The sequence below is a fragment of the Phodopus roborovskii genome, unplaced genomic scaffold, assembly GCF_943737965.1.
Source record: "Phodopus roborovskii unplaced genomic scaffold, PHOROB, whole genome shotgun sequence".
NCBI classification, from domain to species: Eukaryota; Metazoa; Chordata; class Mammalia; order Rodentia; family Cricetidae; genus Phodopus; species Phodopus roborovskii.
The window spans coordinates 32346472-32363102 of record NW_026126517.1 but is presented as its reverse complement, the minus strand read 5'-3'; the positions used below and the strand labels follow the sequence as shown (position 1 = coordinate 32363102).

General features: G+C 37.2%; 1 protein-coding gene across 1 annotated transcript in view; it reads left to right on the top strand.

Moving 5' to 3' along the window:
- Positions 1–16631, top strand: part of Etfa (electron transfer flavoprotein subunit alpha) — a 52220-nt gene that overhangs the window by 4404 nt on the left and 31185 nt on the right. The window contains exons 2-8 of the mRNA XM_051197511.1: positions 4092–4238; positions 6118–6199; positions 6300–6382; positions 10172–10271; positions 11547–11657; positions 12423–12524; positions 13900–13968. Coding sequence (XP_051053468.1) covers positions 4092–4238; positions 6118–6199; positions 6300–6382; positions 10172–10271; positions 11547–11657; positions 12423–12524; positions 13900–13968 — 694 coding nt within the window. The remainder of the gene's footprint in view (positions 1–4091; positions 4239–6117; positions 6200–6299; positions 6383–10171; positions 10272–11546; positions 11658–12422; positions 12525–13899; positions 13969–16631) is intronic.

Below are 16631 nucleotides of genomic sequence, written 5' to 3'. Positions count from 1 at the left end.
TTAGTAAGAGCCAAAAAAAAAATTTATGAAGTGAAGCAACACTTTCATATAGTTTTTGTGTTGTTCTTCCTGTGTTCTTTGCCAGACAAGAAGCTCTGAACTATTAAGGACAGGACATTTTCAGAGTTCATTGTCCAATATTGATGAACGATACTGAACTCTGTGTTTCACATGCAAATTTAAATTTCGTTGGAAAGAAAAGCCAATTTTTGTGTGATTCTGAAACAAAATTTATTGCATAACGTGATTTCATTAAAATTATGCTGCCTGCCAATGTGTCTACTAAGAATCTTGTCTGTTTTTAAAGTGAAGTAAATTGACTGATTTTAATATTATAATCAATGTCATATAACATTTCTAGTCATGGTTAAAAGCTAGTATGTTTTATTACTGAAGAGGTTAAAGTAGTTTAAGTACAGAAATGTAATACACATTTTATTATGACAAAATCTATGTTGAAATGGGGATGGGAGACTTTAATTATAGAATATTTAATACCTTTAAATAGTATTTGGCAAGATTTTATAGCTCATTCCTGCTGTCTCCTTGTTTTCTGTTTGTATTTTAGTTAAGCAAAAGCAAAACAAAGTCTCACTGCCTTCCCCCACCCCTCTATACCTGTTCCCTATGTCCTCATCACATTTACTTTCTTTAAGGTGGTTAGGGGAGAAATTGATTAACAGGGCTCTTACTATATTAGTATATGAGTAGTTTTGTTGGGGTAGGAAAGTCTGTAATTTAAAATCTGCTAGTTTGTACTAGATCATGCCGTTGTAGTAATAAGAATGCTAAGAAACTGAAGCAGGGTCAAAACAAAAGCAGGATCAGTAGTGATGAGTTTGAATAAGAGAAGGACCAAACTGTGTTCAGTAATCAAGGGTATTCGTGATTTAAGAGATGGGCTTCAGTGCTGTAGTAGAGATGAAAGCCAGCTTGCCATGAGTGAGGAGAAAAAGAAGCAAGATAGTAGGGGTGTCTGTGGATATTATTTTATGTTTGGCTTCAAAGGTTATATAGGGAAGGTGATGACCTTTATAAACACTGCACTCAAGAAGTATATGGCTTGTTAAAAGACCAGTCAGGTTTCTACAGGCAAAAGAAAAAAAAAAAATCACATTTTGGAACCAAATGTAGTAAATCTGGATAAATTCCCAAGAAGCTTGGAGGGCACCTATGTCAGTGACTTAGCAAGTTATGTACTGCCTAGGTATCTTTACCCGTGCTTTGACTCTGATGACCAATTGGATTGTCAGCTTAATTGGATTAGGGAGCCCAGTGTGGTAACATAAATCTTTAATCCCAGCACACAGGAGGAAGAAGCACATAGATCTCATGAATTGGAGTCAACTTCTATATATTGAATTCCAGGCCATTTGGGTTACATAGTGAGACCCTTACCTGTGAGGAGGAGTGGACTGGGGGTGGGCTGGGAGAGGGAAAACTGGTTGGAATGTAAAATGAAATTTAAAAGAATAAGTAAATTATATTTAAAAAAACCTAGGGCATTAACAAAGCACATCTTTGGGTTTGTCTGCAAATGTGTTCACAGAGCTGTTTAACTGGGCAGCATCCCATGGGCTGAAGTTCTAAGTGAAATAAATAGGGAAAAGGGAGAAAGCCACTTGAGCACCAGCATTCATTTCTCGTCTGCTCCAGCAAGGAATCTGAGCAGCATGCACCATTGCTGTGAATTCTACCATCTTCCCTGGCCGTGGTGAGCTCTGCCTTAAGCCAGAGCCAGAGTAAACCCTGCTTCTCAGCAGGTCACTGCAGTAAAAATGGTAACTAATACAGTGATTAACTCACAGACATCCAGGAACTGCTGCATTTCAGGGTTCAGATACACTGGGAAACCTTTTTATTTAGTCTATCAGCATTCATTGAGGCCACCAGGAACAGAAGTAGATACTGAGTTCATAACAGAAAGCAAGATGGGCCTAGTCCCTGCCTGTTTGATTCAGGTAGCCTGGAGAAGCTATATGCTTCTAAGCACATTAAATGGGATCAGTCATGGAAGAGTAAATGGTTATTTGGGGAGCATAAAATCCTTTGGGGGCAGGAGAAAGTCTAGAAGGGTATTGCAAAGTCTTAATAAACTATATTAAGTTTATTATATGATAATAAAATGATGGTTTTCTTTAATTTTTTTGTATTTCTATTATTTGTGTTACTGGGGATGTTAGGCAAGTGTTCTACTACTGAACTTTATACTCACTCTCTTTTTATTTTGAGATAGGTTCTCACCTAGAATACCAGAACACAGTCTAAAAAGGAGAAGCTACAGCCCCTTTTCTTAATTCCCAGATCTCAGGGTCCCTACTGGTGTTAGGGCTGCCCTGTACTTTGCTGCCTCTAGGCAATAGTACAGTTTGGCTTAACCCATTGCCCAGTCCCACTCCTTGATTTTGGGGAGTCTAGAATACTCCTCAATAAACTTCTGCCAGATGCATACAAGGAAGGTACAGTGTTAGGTACAGGGAGCAGACATTTAAACTGTCTACCTTTTTTTAGCTGTCTTATTGGAAAACTAGTAATTCTAGTTATTTTCTGGGGTCCAGATGAACAGTGCTGAGAATGACTGAATTAGGTTTGATATGGTTCTTTAGAGGTCAGTTTATAGAGTAAAATTGTAATCATGCTTGCATGGGTGATAAATGAGTAGGGGAAGCATGTCTGTCATGGCATGCATGTATGCGATTGTCAGAGGATGACTTTGTGACTTTGTGGAGTTGGTCCTCTCTTTCCACCTTATGTGGGCTCTAAGGATGGAACTTAGGTTGCCAGGGTTGTGCAGCAAGCACCATTTCACTGCCCCCACCCCAGAAGAGGTGTGTGTCGAGATCAGAGGACATTGTGGAGTGGGATGCCTCTTTTATCTTTTACATGGGTTGCAAGGATTGAACTCCAGTGACTAGTTCTTTCCCTGCTAATTGATTTCACCAGCCCAAGAAATGAATCTTTAAATATGCATAAAAATTCCTGACTTTAACTTGAGTTACTCTTTCTTTCTGAAAATGTTTAGTTATTGATGGGGGAGGGCCCAGACGATTGGGAATGGTTCTATCCCTGGGCTGGTACCTTTATCCAGTAAGCCATCTCCAACCTTTTGTGTCATTTTTTAAAATTACTTTTTTTCCCAGTTACTTTAATATTGAATGGTTCCCACCCCTGATATCTTAGTAGAAGCCTGTTATGTAACTGAATGTAATTGGTGATAGAATCTGTCTAACACTAGCTTGACAGCTAATATATTGTGCTTAACAATTTTAAATATAGGTCTATAGCAATTATTTATTTGACAGAATGGGAAAATTGTTTTGATATAATTTTTTTAATGTTAAGAAATTTGCATTTTGAGCCAGGTGGCGGTAGCCTATGCCATTCATCTCAGCACTCAGGAGGCAGAGGCAGGGGAATCTCAGGATTCCAGGCTAGCTTGGTCTACAGAGAGAATTCCAGGATGGCCAGGGCTATAGAGAGAAACCCTGTCTTGAAAACTAAAAGAGCAAGAAATAAACTGTTTTTAAGGGTTCTGTTGCTACAACAAAGCACCTTAACCATAAAGCAAGTTGGGGAGGAAAGGGTTTATTTGGCTTACACTGCTATATTGCTGCTCATCATCAAGGGAAGGATGGGAACTCAGAGGCAGGAGCTAATGCAGAGGCCATGGAGGGGTGCTTACAGTCTTCTTCAGCCTGCTTTCTTATAGAATCCAGGGCTACCAGCCCAGGGATAGAACCATCCACAATAAGCTGGGCCCTCCTCCATCAATCACTAATTAAGAAAATGCCTTACAGCCAGATCTTAGGGAGGAATTTTCTCAATTAAGTTTCTTTCCTTTCAGAAAATTCTAGTTCTTGTGTCAAGTTGGTATAAGACTAGCCAGCACAGAAACAAACCTGCACTTTGGTTTTTGTTAGGTATTGATATTATAAAGGGAGACATAGCTTAATTTATGCTATCGAGGAAGTACTTTATTAGTACATTTACCAAACTGACTGAACATTACATACAAAAAATGTTTTCTTTAAGGCTTACCTGCATAAGTTACTTTGAAAGACTACAATAATGTTCCTCTCCTTTTCTTTTAGGCCTCATTGCTCCGATTTCAGAGTACTTTGGTAATAGCTGAACATGCAAACGATTCTCTAGCACCCATTACTCTAAATGCCATCACTGCTGCTGGACATCTTGGAGGTGAAGTGTCCTGCTTAGTAGCTGGAACCAAATGTGACAAGGTGAGAGATTTTTAAGGTCAGCCATAGCAAATATAATCTCCATCAAGAGACAGCAAAAGATGGCAACAGAGAATTATGCCAAAGACCATAACCCAAGCTGGGCTCTAATTCTCATTAAATGGTCAGTGTCACAACCATTACTTGTGTAGAAAAAACCAAAAGGTTTTCTCATGAAGCATTTTATCTTTCAAAATGAGGTGGAATGCTTGATCTAGTTCTGCTGGCACCATTCTGTACCATCTGGTACCAAGTAGAATGGCAGTATCTGAGTCCTCTTACAGTTTAATAGCCAGTCCGTTTTGTATTGATGAATATACTTGTTAATTGCTTCTAATTCATAAAAGTTGATTTAAACAAAGTATCAGGAGCACTAATTAACTGGTAGACGAATTCAAATCTAAGCCCCATTCTTCCCAAATTACAGCTGATAGTAAATGTTGGTTTTGTTGTGATTGTTAAGTAACAGCTCTGGAAACTAACCCTTGGGAAAGTTTATTCTATAATATGGTTCTCAGGATCTGTGCCCTTGGGCTGCTGTGTAGACAAGTGCCTGTTAAGACTCACAAAGCATTAACTGCCAGTTCTCCACCATGTCAGGTAGCTGTCAAGTGTTTGACTTGGGCTTGGCCCTTATGGAGGTGTAATTGTAGAGAGAGAATGTTTCTTTTTAGAAGATTATATATGTTACTAAATAGAGCATGTGGTAATGCAGGTTCAGAATGCTAGGGCCACTTCTAAATCCTTGCATGAACTTTGTATTTAAAAGACTAAATTCAGTAGGTGTCCGGTTATGTGGATTTCTTTATCACGTTCCTCTAGATGATTTAGATGATTATTGACACCTTGTTTTTTTTTTTGTTGTTGTTGTTTTTTTTTTTTTTTTGCTTGTTTGTTCAGGTTTCAGACAGATTTTAGTTTTATATTGTTTTCTTTAGCTATATTGTTTTCTTTAGCAATTAATCATAAACAAAAGGTGATTATTATGACTAGCACTGAAGTTTTGATTGTAAAAAATGGTTTGAATGGGAAATTTTGTTCCATTTTATATACAAGCTGCTGTGTAGCATGTTTGGAATTAAGTGGGTTTCTTAATTAGAACGTTCCTTGAAACTGGATATGCTAAACACTGATGCATCTCTGTGTAAGACAGTGTAAATGATGACCAGCACCCAGCCCAACAGAATTCTTCACTGCATCCTTTTAGTCACTGTTGCTGAGCCTTGTAATCCATGGGAGAGAGCAAGGAAGTCAGAAGGCACAGCCCTTGTGGCCATTCCTCAGTGGATTAGCAGTGGATGATAGTAATGGCAGATTGGACTGATAAACAAAAACCACTTGTGTTAAAGTTACTTTAAAGGGAGAATGCTAATTGCCTTCTGTATACAGAAAATCACAGAGTAGTCAGAAGCTTTCTTAGAATCCTTTTGGAATCATCCAAACAGGAAAAATGAGAAGTTAAACAAGAAAACACTTTACTTTGTTGTAGGTAAGAGTATGTGTGTAGATAGAAACTCCATGTTGATGGTGGGCAGTAATTGAAGATTTCTTTCTATTACTTGGAGTTATTAATCTTAGTCTCAGGAGAAATTATTGCCAAATGAAGTGCAGTTGACATTGGACAAGTAATATGCTTAAGTTCTGCCTTCACTTCTAATAGGTCTAAAGTGTTTTACTGGCTGCCTTACTAGACACAGAGAAAATCTTATTTTAGCCCTTTCTTCCTTCTCCTCTCCCTTCCTTTTCTTTTTACCCTTTGGATTTGTGAGAGTGGATGACTTTGATAGGGGAATGGGTGGGGGAGAGAAAACTGGGCCTTGCATGGGTGTTTGAAACCTTATAGCCACCCCCATCAACACTGAAACTCTTCCCTTTATCACAGGTGGTACAAGATCTCTGTAAAGTAGCTGGAGTAGCAAAGGTTCTGGTGGCTCAGCATGATGCCTACAAAGGCCTCCTTCCAGGTGAAGTGTTTCAGTGAAAATGTAGAATGTCTGTTATGTTTGAATATATGATTATGAAAATAGCATGAAATGTGTTTTACCAAATGTGTTTCATTTTCAGAGGAACTAACACCATTGATTTTGGAAACTCAGAAGCAGTTCAATTATACACACATCTGTGCTGGAGCATCTGCTTTTGGAAAGGTGAGAAGTGGAATCTGACCTCACTGAACAGGATACATTTCTCTGGGCCAGAAATATAATAGACTTTGTTTAGATAGCCAGTCCTAACTTGGTCATACCTAGAGGAATACATTTATCCTTTCAAGATTTTATTCAATTTTCTGTTAAAAAGTCATTTACAAATGTCACAGAGATAACTGTTCATTCAATTTTGTCTCATAAGTTATTAAACTTGTCACTTCTAGGTTTTCTCATTTGGCCCAGATAATACTATTGTTAAATTGAAGTGTGTGTGTGTGTGTGTGTGTGTGTGTGTGTGTGTGTGTGTGTGTGTGTGTGTATTGCTGTGTGTACATATGATTTACTTGGATGTCTGATGGACATAATAGAAAATAAAATCTGTTGAGAAGGACTTTGTTATAGTTAGGGATATCCTTAAAGACAGCTATAATCTGGCCATGTTCACTGTGATAAAACACCCTGACAAAAGTAACTTTGAGAAAAGGTTTATTCAACTTAAAATTCTAGGGTACAGTCTGTCATGGTAGGGAGTCACAGTAGCAGGGATTTGAAACAACTGATCATATTACATCCACAGTCAAGAGCAGAGAGAGAGGGAGGGATGAATGTATGCTTACTTGTGTTCAACCCTTCTCTTACACAGTTCAAGACCCAAATCCAGGGAATGGGTGTTGCCCATAGTGGACTGGGTCTTCTCACATCAATAAATGTCATCAAAGCAGGTCCCTTCCCAAGTGACTCTTACTTGTGTCAAGTTGACAATTAGCTGTCACAGATGAGTAGTGTTGATCTACATGGAGGGAAGGAAAAGGAGATGGGGCATAGTTTAGAGGTAGTGTTGGCCTACATGCATGGGGCCCCAAGAGTTCAATCTCCCATTGGTTCTCTTTTCTTTTACTCTATTTTGTTTTCATTTTTAAAAATGTATATGCATGTTCTCCTTGCATGTATGTCTGTGTACCATGTGGGTATAGTGTCAATAGAGGCCATAAGAGGGTGCTAGATCCTTTAGGACTGGAGTTAGACACTTAAGGTTTGAATAAGAATGCTTCATATATTTGAATACTTGGTCCTCATTTGGAGGAACTATTTGGGAAGGATTAGGAGGTGTGACTTTGATGAAGGAAGTGTGTCACTGGGGTTCCACACTATTCCCAGTTAGTGTTCTCTGCTTTGTGCTTGCAGAAGGAAATGTGAGCTCTCATTTCCTGCTCCAGCACCATGCTGGCCAGTTTGTTGCCATGTTCCCTGCCACTGTGACAGTCATGAACTCCAACCTTCTGGAACCATGAATCCCAAATCAAATGCTTTTTAAAATAAGTTACCATGGCCATATGTTTTGTCATGGCAATAGAAAAGTAACTAAGGCAGTTGTGAACTACCATGTGAGTGCTGGGAATTGAACCTGGGCCCTCTGGAAGAGCAGCCATGCTTACCTATCTATATAATCTCAGTTACCTAGCCAGTGGAGGCAGTAGGATTGCAAGTTCAGTGCTTGCCTGGGAAGCATAGCAAGACTTTTGCCACAAAATAAAAAGTAAGAGAGAAGGTTAGGGAGATGGCTCAGCAAGTTAGAGCACTTGCTTTACAAGAATGAGGGCCTGAGTTCAAGTCCCAAGTACCTATGTGAGGGAATGGCTGCTTGTGTCTCTAACTCCAACACTGGAGGCTAGTTACAGGAGAATACTGTGAGCTTGCTGGACAACCAGCCTAGCCCAAATAATCAGTTTCTGGTTCAGCGAGAGACCTTGCCTCAAGATAGTAAGGCGGAAAGCTATAGAGAAAGGTTCTATTGGTATGCACACAGAAGTATACACCACATACACATGCACACATGCATGTATGTATACACATACCCCCCCCCAAAAAAAAGGAAAAGAGGCTGATTTGTAGATAGAATCCTTGACTACTCACTCAACATGCACAAGGCACTAGGTTCAGTCCTCAGTACAGGAAAATGTAATAGTATAAAGAACAAGGATGTAAGTCTCCTTCATATTTTTAACTTACTCTTCCTATTTCAAGAGTGTACCTTAGTAATGACCTCTTTTATTGATCTTTAAGTTATACATGTACATAACATTTTTATTGTTTTGTGACTTGGAGTTTTAATAGTATCTTGAAAATATGTATTTGTCTCTCTGTAACACAATAAATAAAAGAACCATGTCTGATACTGGGGTTCAAACTTCAACAGCTGGCCACTAGCTCTAACCTCTAACTCGGGCTGAAAGGGCTAATCCTGTCTCTACCAGCTCTCACCAATCCTCACTGTTGCATCTCCTCAGTGAGCTAGAGAATCAGTGCCAGCTCTGAGAACCCTGTTCCTGTGTTAAATACCTCTTACGAGTCCTGGGATTAAAGACATGTGATCCCAAGTACTGAGATCACCTTTGTGTGAGCTGTTTCTCTTTAGGATTGGATCAGTTTCATGTAGCTCAGTGTGGCCTTGAACTAACAGAGATCTGTCTACCTGTTAATCCTGAGTCCTGGGATTAAAGGTGTATACCACCACCACCTGATCTCTATAGCTTGTGGCTGGCTTTGTTTTATGAATCCCCAGGCAAGGTGTAATAAATCATAAATAATACATCACCACATCTCTGTTTGGAAGCAGATTGTTTTCAATCACTTGCTGCAAGGAAAACACCCTTGAACATAAATCTTTGTATACCTTTTCAGGCATATCTTTAGAACAGAGTTCTTGAACTAAAATAATTAAGTTTAAAGCGTGTACTTTAAACATTTTTGATATATATAGTCAATATATGGCATTATAAAAATTTCTTTTTTCAAGACAGCGTTTTTCTGTGTAGCTTTGTAGATCAGGCTGGCCTTGAACTCACAGAGATCTGCCTGCCTCTGCTCATTGACTTCATATAAAGTAACTGTAAATAATGAGGGTTTGCTGTGTTATCTTGAAAGCATGGCTACCAGTAGCAGTGTCATGAACCCAGGGAAGCCACTGACTGAGCTCTGTAGAAGTCAGCATGTCTGTTTGTGTGATAAAAAGCAGTGCTTCCCTTTTACAATCACTTACATTAGCTAAAAGAGCCTCAATCCAGAAAATATCGAAGCCAGTCTGCACCAAGTGACTCTCTTCTGCTTTACAGCCCTAGAGTCACAGTAGACTTTTAACTAGATGTGTGGAGGTTTCTTTTCCCTCGTTATGAGATGTGGTCACTAAGACTCAAGGAGATTTTGACCTGCTTAAAGAGACTGGCTACTGAGAACAAAATTGTACTTACATTTACTTTAAACTGTTATATGCCTGTGTCAACAAGAGCATGTGTGCTTGTTTCTGCTGCTCATTTTATGTGTGACACACAAGCTGCTGTGCTTGATCTTGACAAAGGCTGAAATGTCTGCTGAATGTTTTTTCTTTCATATTTTATGATAAATATATAAAATCTTTTCTGGTATTTTACTCTTCTAATTGTTTCTCTTTCTCTTGTGTAAATTTAGGGATCTGTAATGGTCACACTTTGTACTTGATATTTATTAGGGCAATAGATCTCATAATTTATCAAATTGAATCAGCTTCTTATTACTATAAATCTTTTACAACTCTTAACATAGAGTAATGGTAGGTACTTAGTCTTAAACACTACCTCAAAAGCTGGTCTTGATGACCCATGTCCAAAAACATGTGAAGCGTGAAATACTTGAATTTGAATTAAGACTTATGCAGAAGACTACCTCCCTTTAAAGGGGTTTAGAAGATACTATTGTTGGTCATTATATTAATCAGCTTGGATTTGTGTAGTTCACTACTTCTTTTTCTTTTAGAACCTTTTGCCCAGAGTAGCAGCCAAACTTGATGTTGCCCCAGTTTCTGATATCATTGAGATTAAGTCGCCTGATACATTTGTGAGAACTATCTATGCAGGTAAGTTCCAAAAAAGATATTTAGTCATCATGCTATTCTTTTAGAGTATGCAATTTTAAAAATGAATTTGAAAACAAATCATATGATTAAATAAACCATCTTAAAGGTTTCTAAGAAATGCTTTAGTTCAGAATTGCTACTATACCATGACATGGCATTCTATCTGATTTATCCTGCATACAGTGCTTTTAAACTCACAGCCTTTGAGTTTATGGAGTTAGATTTTTTCCCCCTTAGTGTTTAATAAGAATTAACTTTATCATCATTCATATGTGTATTAATTAAGATGTAATTAAATCACTTCCCCCCCTCCGACTCCTCCAGTGTCATTCCCCATCACTCTCAAATTTATGATACATTTTTATTATTGTTATATACATATGTATAAATATATAAATACAACCTGCTGAGTCTGTTTAATTGACTTGAGTGTATCTGATTTCAGGGCTGGCTACTTTGCATTGGTTAGCCAATTGCATTGGATAACCAATTAAAGGGCCTATCCCTGGGAGAAACTAAATCTTCCTCTCTTAGTAGTCATTTGTTGCCTCTAGTTCTTTATCTAGGAATGGGACCCGTAAGATTTCCCTTTTCCACATTAGCATGTCTGTTGCTATTATTATTGTTGACTTCTTATTTAGGTAGCTGTATTTTGTAAGTAATACCTGGAAAGGCAAAATCTTTTTAGTATTCTCAGCTTTTGCTTTCTAATTCTTTGTGCATCAAACAATTCATTTCTTTAGTTGATTAATCATTTCTAAATGCACTGATCTCTAGTGGGGCTGGAGAAGGAGTTAATATCTTTGTTGTTGCCATTGTTCTGGTTAAAGTTGTATGTTTTAGTGAAATTGATTGATTCTTAAATCAGATCTGAAATCTTCAGTAATATTCAAGGGCAAGTATTTGGCCATAGTGTCAGTCACTCCTAATGTGGTGGCTAGTCTACATGAAGTATCTCTAATCCTTTTAAAGTTTTGGTTCTTCTGAAGTTGTTCTTTATACTGTTATGTTTTCATATCTTTCTTTGGCATGTATAGCAGTTCCATATGTATTAAGGTGTAGCAGCTCATAGTTTTAGATTACTGAGTTGGTTTGGGAGAAAGGAACATTATTCCTACTCTCTGCAGAGGTTTGCCTTCCTACTCTGCCCACCTGTTTTGGTTTGTTGATTCCAGGCATATCAGTCCCTCTTTTGTTTAAAAACATTCAGAGTTGTACAGATAGTCCCTGGTGAAGTGCTCCACTGTTGTGCTAATAATAGAATTTGTGTTTCAGGAAATGCGTTATGTACAGTGAAGTGTGATGAGAAAGTGAAGGTGTTTTCTGTTCGAGGAACATCTTTTGAGGCTGCAGCAACAAGTGGAGGTAGTGCCGGTTCAGAAAAGGGTAAGTATTCATTTGAGCCTTTTGATAAGTTGGCATTTCTTATTTCTTCAGTCTGTGGGTAATGTTAGAATGAAAGATGACCTCTGGTTTAATTCCTAGTACAAAGTAAAAATTTAGCTGATCCATATTCCAAGGTTATGTAAATAATTATAATTTATGTCTCTTTCACTTCCTTTTGGTACAAGGATAATAATTTTGGTAAATTGAAAAGAGTAAGAGAGAATTCAATTAAGATTAATCTGTTATGTTTGTGTTAGGACTTTTCTTTCATTATTGTTTACTATTGTGATATTTGAGTGATTCAGTATAATAGAAGAATGTAATAATAGGGGTCACATTTAAACATGTCTGACATGTTATTTGAACACTAGAGAGAATGGTTTATTCTAAGTTTTGTTTGCTTGTTTTTGAGATAAGGCTTCTCTCTGTAACAGCTCTGACTATCCTGAAACTAGTTCTGTAGACCAGGCTGGCCTCAAACTCAGATCTGCCTGCCTCTGCCTCCCAAGTGCTGGGATTAAAGGTGTTTGCCTCCACCTAGCTATTCTTGTTTTTACAGATGAATTTAAGAGTAGTAAGTGACTTCCCAAAATAATCTTGTCCTTCTAAACCTTCATAATTAAAGAAAATGAAATTAGGAACATGAAAATTTGTGAACTTAAATTTCCTAGGATTGGATTTTTGTGTGTAGGTTTTAAAAATAATTAGCACTATATAACTTGAAGTCATTATCATTTTTTAAATTTAATTTATCAATGTTTGCAGCACCAAGTTCTTCACCAGTGGGAATATCAGAATGGCTTGACCAGAAATTGACTAAAAGTGATCGACCAGAACTGACTGGTGCCAAAGTAGTGGTATCTGGTGGTAAGTGCAGTAGTAATTTAAACGATTACATAAGCTGTACACTACAGACTTCATTTAAAAAACACAGTCTTTTATGTAGTTTTTGGTGGTGCTGGGGAGGAACTCAGGGTCTTGCATGTGGTAGGCAAGCTCTATACTGCTGAGCTGAGTCTGTAGTCTAGAACATAGGTTTTCTATTTTTTTTTAATTATGAGTTTTTTAAAAAAAATTATTTTTATTTTATGTCTATTGATGTTTTGCCATGGGTGTCAGATCCCCTGGAACTGGAATTACAGAGAGTTGTGAGTTGCCATGTGGGTGCTGGGAATTGAACCTGGGTCCTCTGGAAGAGCAGCCAGTGCTCTTTACTACTGAGCCATCTCTACAGCCACTTAATTTTTCTTTACAAATGTCAGAAGTTGGTAAGTTGCAAGTATTCATCATAATTGAACAAGAATAGAAATTATGACAATAATACAGAATTTGGGCTTCTTGTCACACATCTGTTGATGGCATCTAGGGAATGGGACATAAATCTCATTCTACACCTCTGCCACGTAGTGTTTTTGTTTGATAGACTTCTGTGTTTTTCTGTGACATTTGATTGCTTCTGAATAGTGGGGAAGGTGGTTGGAGTCTTGAAGTTGTCTATAAACCCCATTTCAGGGTTATGTAGGTCTCTGTGGATGACACTTAGGAAGCCTTTACAGTAATGTCAGGGCCTGAATGTGGCATAAGACTTATCTCTTTTTGTGTATTATGCTTCTTTATAATGTGTTGACTGAACTTTTGAGAAGGTAAGGATTGATGAGATTTTTAAAATCTTTCCAAATTAAACATTAAACAAAATAGTTAATGTTCCCAACAGCCATCTATTGCTCAAGTGGTATTCAGAGAGAGCAATTTAATATTTTGCAAAGATGTTTGTCTTGTTTATTGGTTTATATATTCAGGAAATATTAGTCCATATCTTTTCTCTGATGGGCTTGATGCATTTCCATTTCCTGGAGCAATAAAAACAAAAAAGTAGACTATGTTTGCTTTTAAGGAGTTTGAAATCTAGGAAGAACTTCCATTCAGCCATGCAGGGAATATTTACTTGTAAGTTTGCTGATACTACAGATAGAGCAGAGACCTAGAGAACTGTGGATCCTGCATCCTGGACTTAAAGTGTTTCCATTATAGTGGAGAAACAGCAAACATTACAGTGTTCTTTATGTAGTTAATTAACTGCAATGCTGAATGCTTCATAGATGTTAGAAAAGGCTTTGTAGAGGAGGTACTATTTTTAATGTGACAGTTTGTAATACGTGCATTCAGTTGGGCATATAAAATGGCAAACATTTTAGGAAGTGCAACTTGTATATACCTAATTTTGTTTTTCTTTTTCAACGAGGTCGGGGCTTGAAGAGTGGGGAGAACTTTAAGCTGCTGTATGATCTGGCAGATCAACTGCATGCTGCAGGTAAAGGCATCTCCCTTTGTAGAATGATGTTCTTTTTATGCTGGAAATGTTTTTCGTCACTTCATTTATATATAAGTCCTCCAAGGCTTCAGGTTATTTTGCTTTCTATGGTTTTCGGTTTTTCTTTTGTTTATTTATTGACTCAGCTTTATTATCATTTATCAATTATACAAAATAACATTTGGTTGTGGCATTTCTATTGATGTACATCACATCATTTGGTCATATGTCCTAGGATTACTTGTTTCTTTTCTTCCTTCTTTTTCCTCCTCCTCTTTCCATATAGTTCCCTTTTGACTTCCATGTCTGTTTTTTTAATCTAGATTCTGCATGAGAGAAAGCATAAAATATTTGCTTTACAGCATCTGACTTATTTTGCTTAACATGATTTCCAGTTTTGACCATATTCCATTCTTTCTGCAGTGGTTTTCTCAGGCCTCCAATAAATGCTGAAACATCTCATTAAAGGAGTGTTTCCTAGTAATTTTCCAAGAGTATGCGGCAGTTTTACATTTGCCAAACCTTGGGAATTTATCTAGTTTTGATTTTTAAAGTACTGAAATGCCAACTTCAGAGTCTTCTGCAGACCTCCTACTAGCTTTTCTTCAACTTCCTCACATGTTCTGATTCCTGTATGACTTATATATATACATATATATATACATACATACACACATACACACACATTTATATATATATTTACATATATATATAAATAAACATACTAAATAGATATACTTTTCTGAGAACTTGAAAAAATGATAAAGATTAAAAAAAAATTCATGAGAGCAGAAATGACTGTATCTTAGAAACATAGAAAACTGGAAGGACTGAGGAAAGACTCTCTGAACTTGAGGATATGCCACAGATATGGTTAAAGCTTAAAAAGCACAGAGAAGAAAGAGCTAGAAAACAACAGTATAATATCCAGTAACTAGAGGACAACTCTAAAAAATACAAGTAACATGATAAAAAGTAAAGAGTACAATTGAGGAATAATGGTTATAATGTGGGGGTGAGGGAAAGAACAGGAATGGTTGATACAGAAAAGCCTGAGAAGTTCCCCAAATTCACATCACACCCAGAGATCCAGAAGTTCAGAAAACATCAAATGTGTCTATAATATGCAAGCTATAACAAGTCAAAGATGAAGGTAAAAATCCTGGAAGAAACCAAAGTGGAGGGAAAAAAAAAAAGTCATACTATAGCAAAGATAAGAAATACATTGGACTTTCCTTCTGAAACCATGTAAGATAATAATGGGATAAAAGGCCTCAAGTGTTGAGAAAAACCAAAGCAACCTAGAATTCTATACCCATGGAATTATCCTTTGGAAGTAAAGGGGAAATAGAAAATTCTCAACCTCCCCAAAAAAAACAATAAATAAAATTAAGGAATTTGTTACAGATCTACCTTGTAAGAAATGCTAAAGAGAGAGGGAGGGGAAACTGTGGCCAGAATGTAAAATAAATGAAAATAATGTTAATTAAATTAAAAAAAAGAAATAATATAAAAGTATTTTTAAGAAAGGAGGAACTGATAGAGGTCAAAAGAGTATAAAGAAGAGAATCAACATGAAGGTAAATAAAATGTGCTTTTCTTGTTTTAACAAATAATTGTGTAGTCAGAATAAACAGCAATGTGGTCAATTACTTATATGTGTGTAAGCATTCATACTTGCTCATGGATAGGTAAAGTAAGTGACAAATACTACCAGGGAACAGCAGGAATAGGATGATGAGATATATTACAATGTATGTATTACCTGAAGTGGTACAGTGTTATCTGACAGTGGAATTAGAGTAGATGGCAATTGCAAACTCCACCACAGTCACTGCCAAAAAAAAGGTTGAAAGTAAGATAAGGAAAGAGATACAATTAAGTTATATAAAAGGCTCAGTTAAAAAAAACAGAAACAGTGTAAAAAATAAAAATAATAAGAGGCTATAAATAATTTAGATACCAGTCAATCCAAGATTGTCAGTAATCACTTAGAAAGTCAGTGATCTAAATGTACCAATTAAGAGATTGTCAAAATAGATGCAAAACTAAGACCTAATTATTTCTTGTCTACAAGAAACTCACTTTAAATATAGAAGTACACTAGCAGGCCAACACAAACTACTTCAATGGGGAGGCGGGAACGGAGAGTAAAAGTTGGATAAGAAGGAATGGGAGCTTTGCAAAGGTGTTATGGAATCACACACACATACATGTTGATTAGCACTAGTTGGAAAGATTTAAGCTGAGCATAGGGATGCTCATCTTTAATCCCATTACTCAGAAGGCAGAGGCAGGCAGATCTCTGAGTTCAAGACCAGCCTGGTCTATAAAGCCAGCTCCAGGGCAGCCAAGACTACAAAGAGAAACCTTGACTCGGAGAAACGGGGCGGGGGGGGGGGGGAACCAACCAACCAAACAAACAAACAAAAAAAAAAATAAGACTGCCAACTTAATTGCAAAGAAAGTTATAAGAGATGAGGGTGTATTAAAGAGCCATTTGTTGCAGAAGTCATGGCAAGCACTAATCTTCTAAAAGCAGTATCCAAATAACCGGGGGAAAAGACTGTATCCCCTGAAAATGACAGCCAAAATAAACTCTTCTTTAAATTGCTTTTGTCAGTACTTCTGCACAGCAACAAGATAGTAACTAATACTGTCAT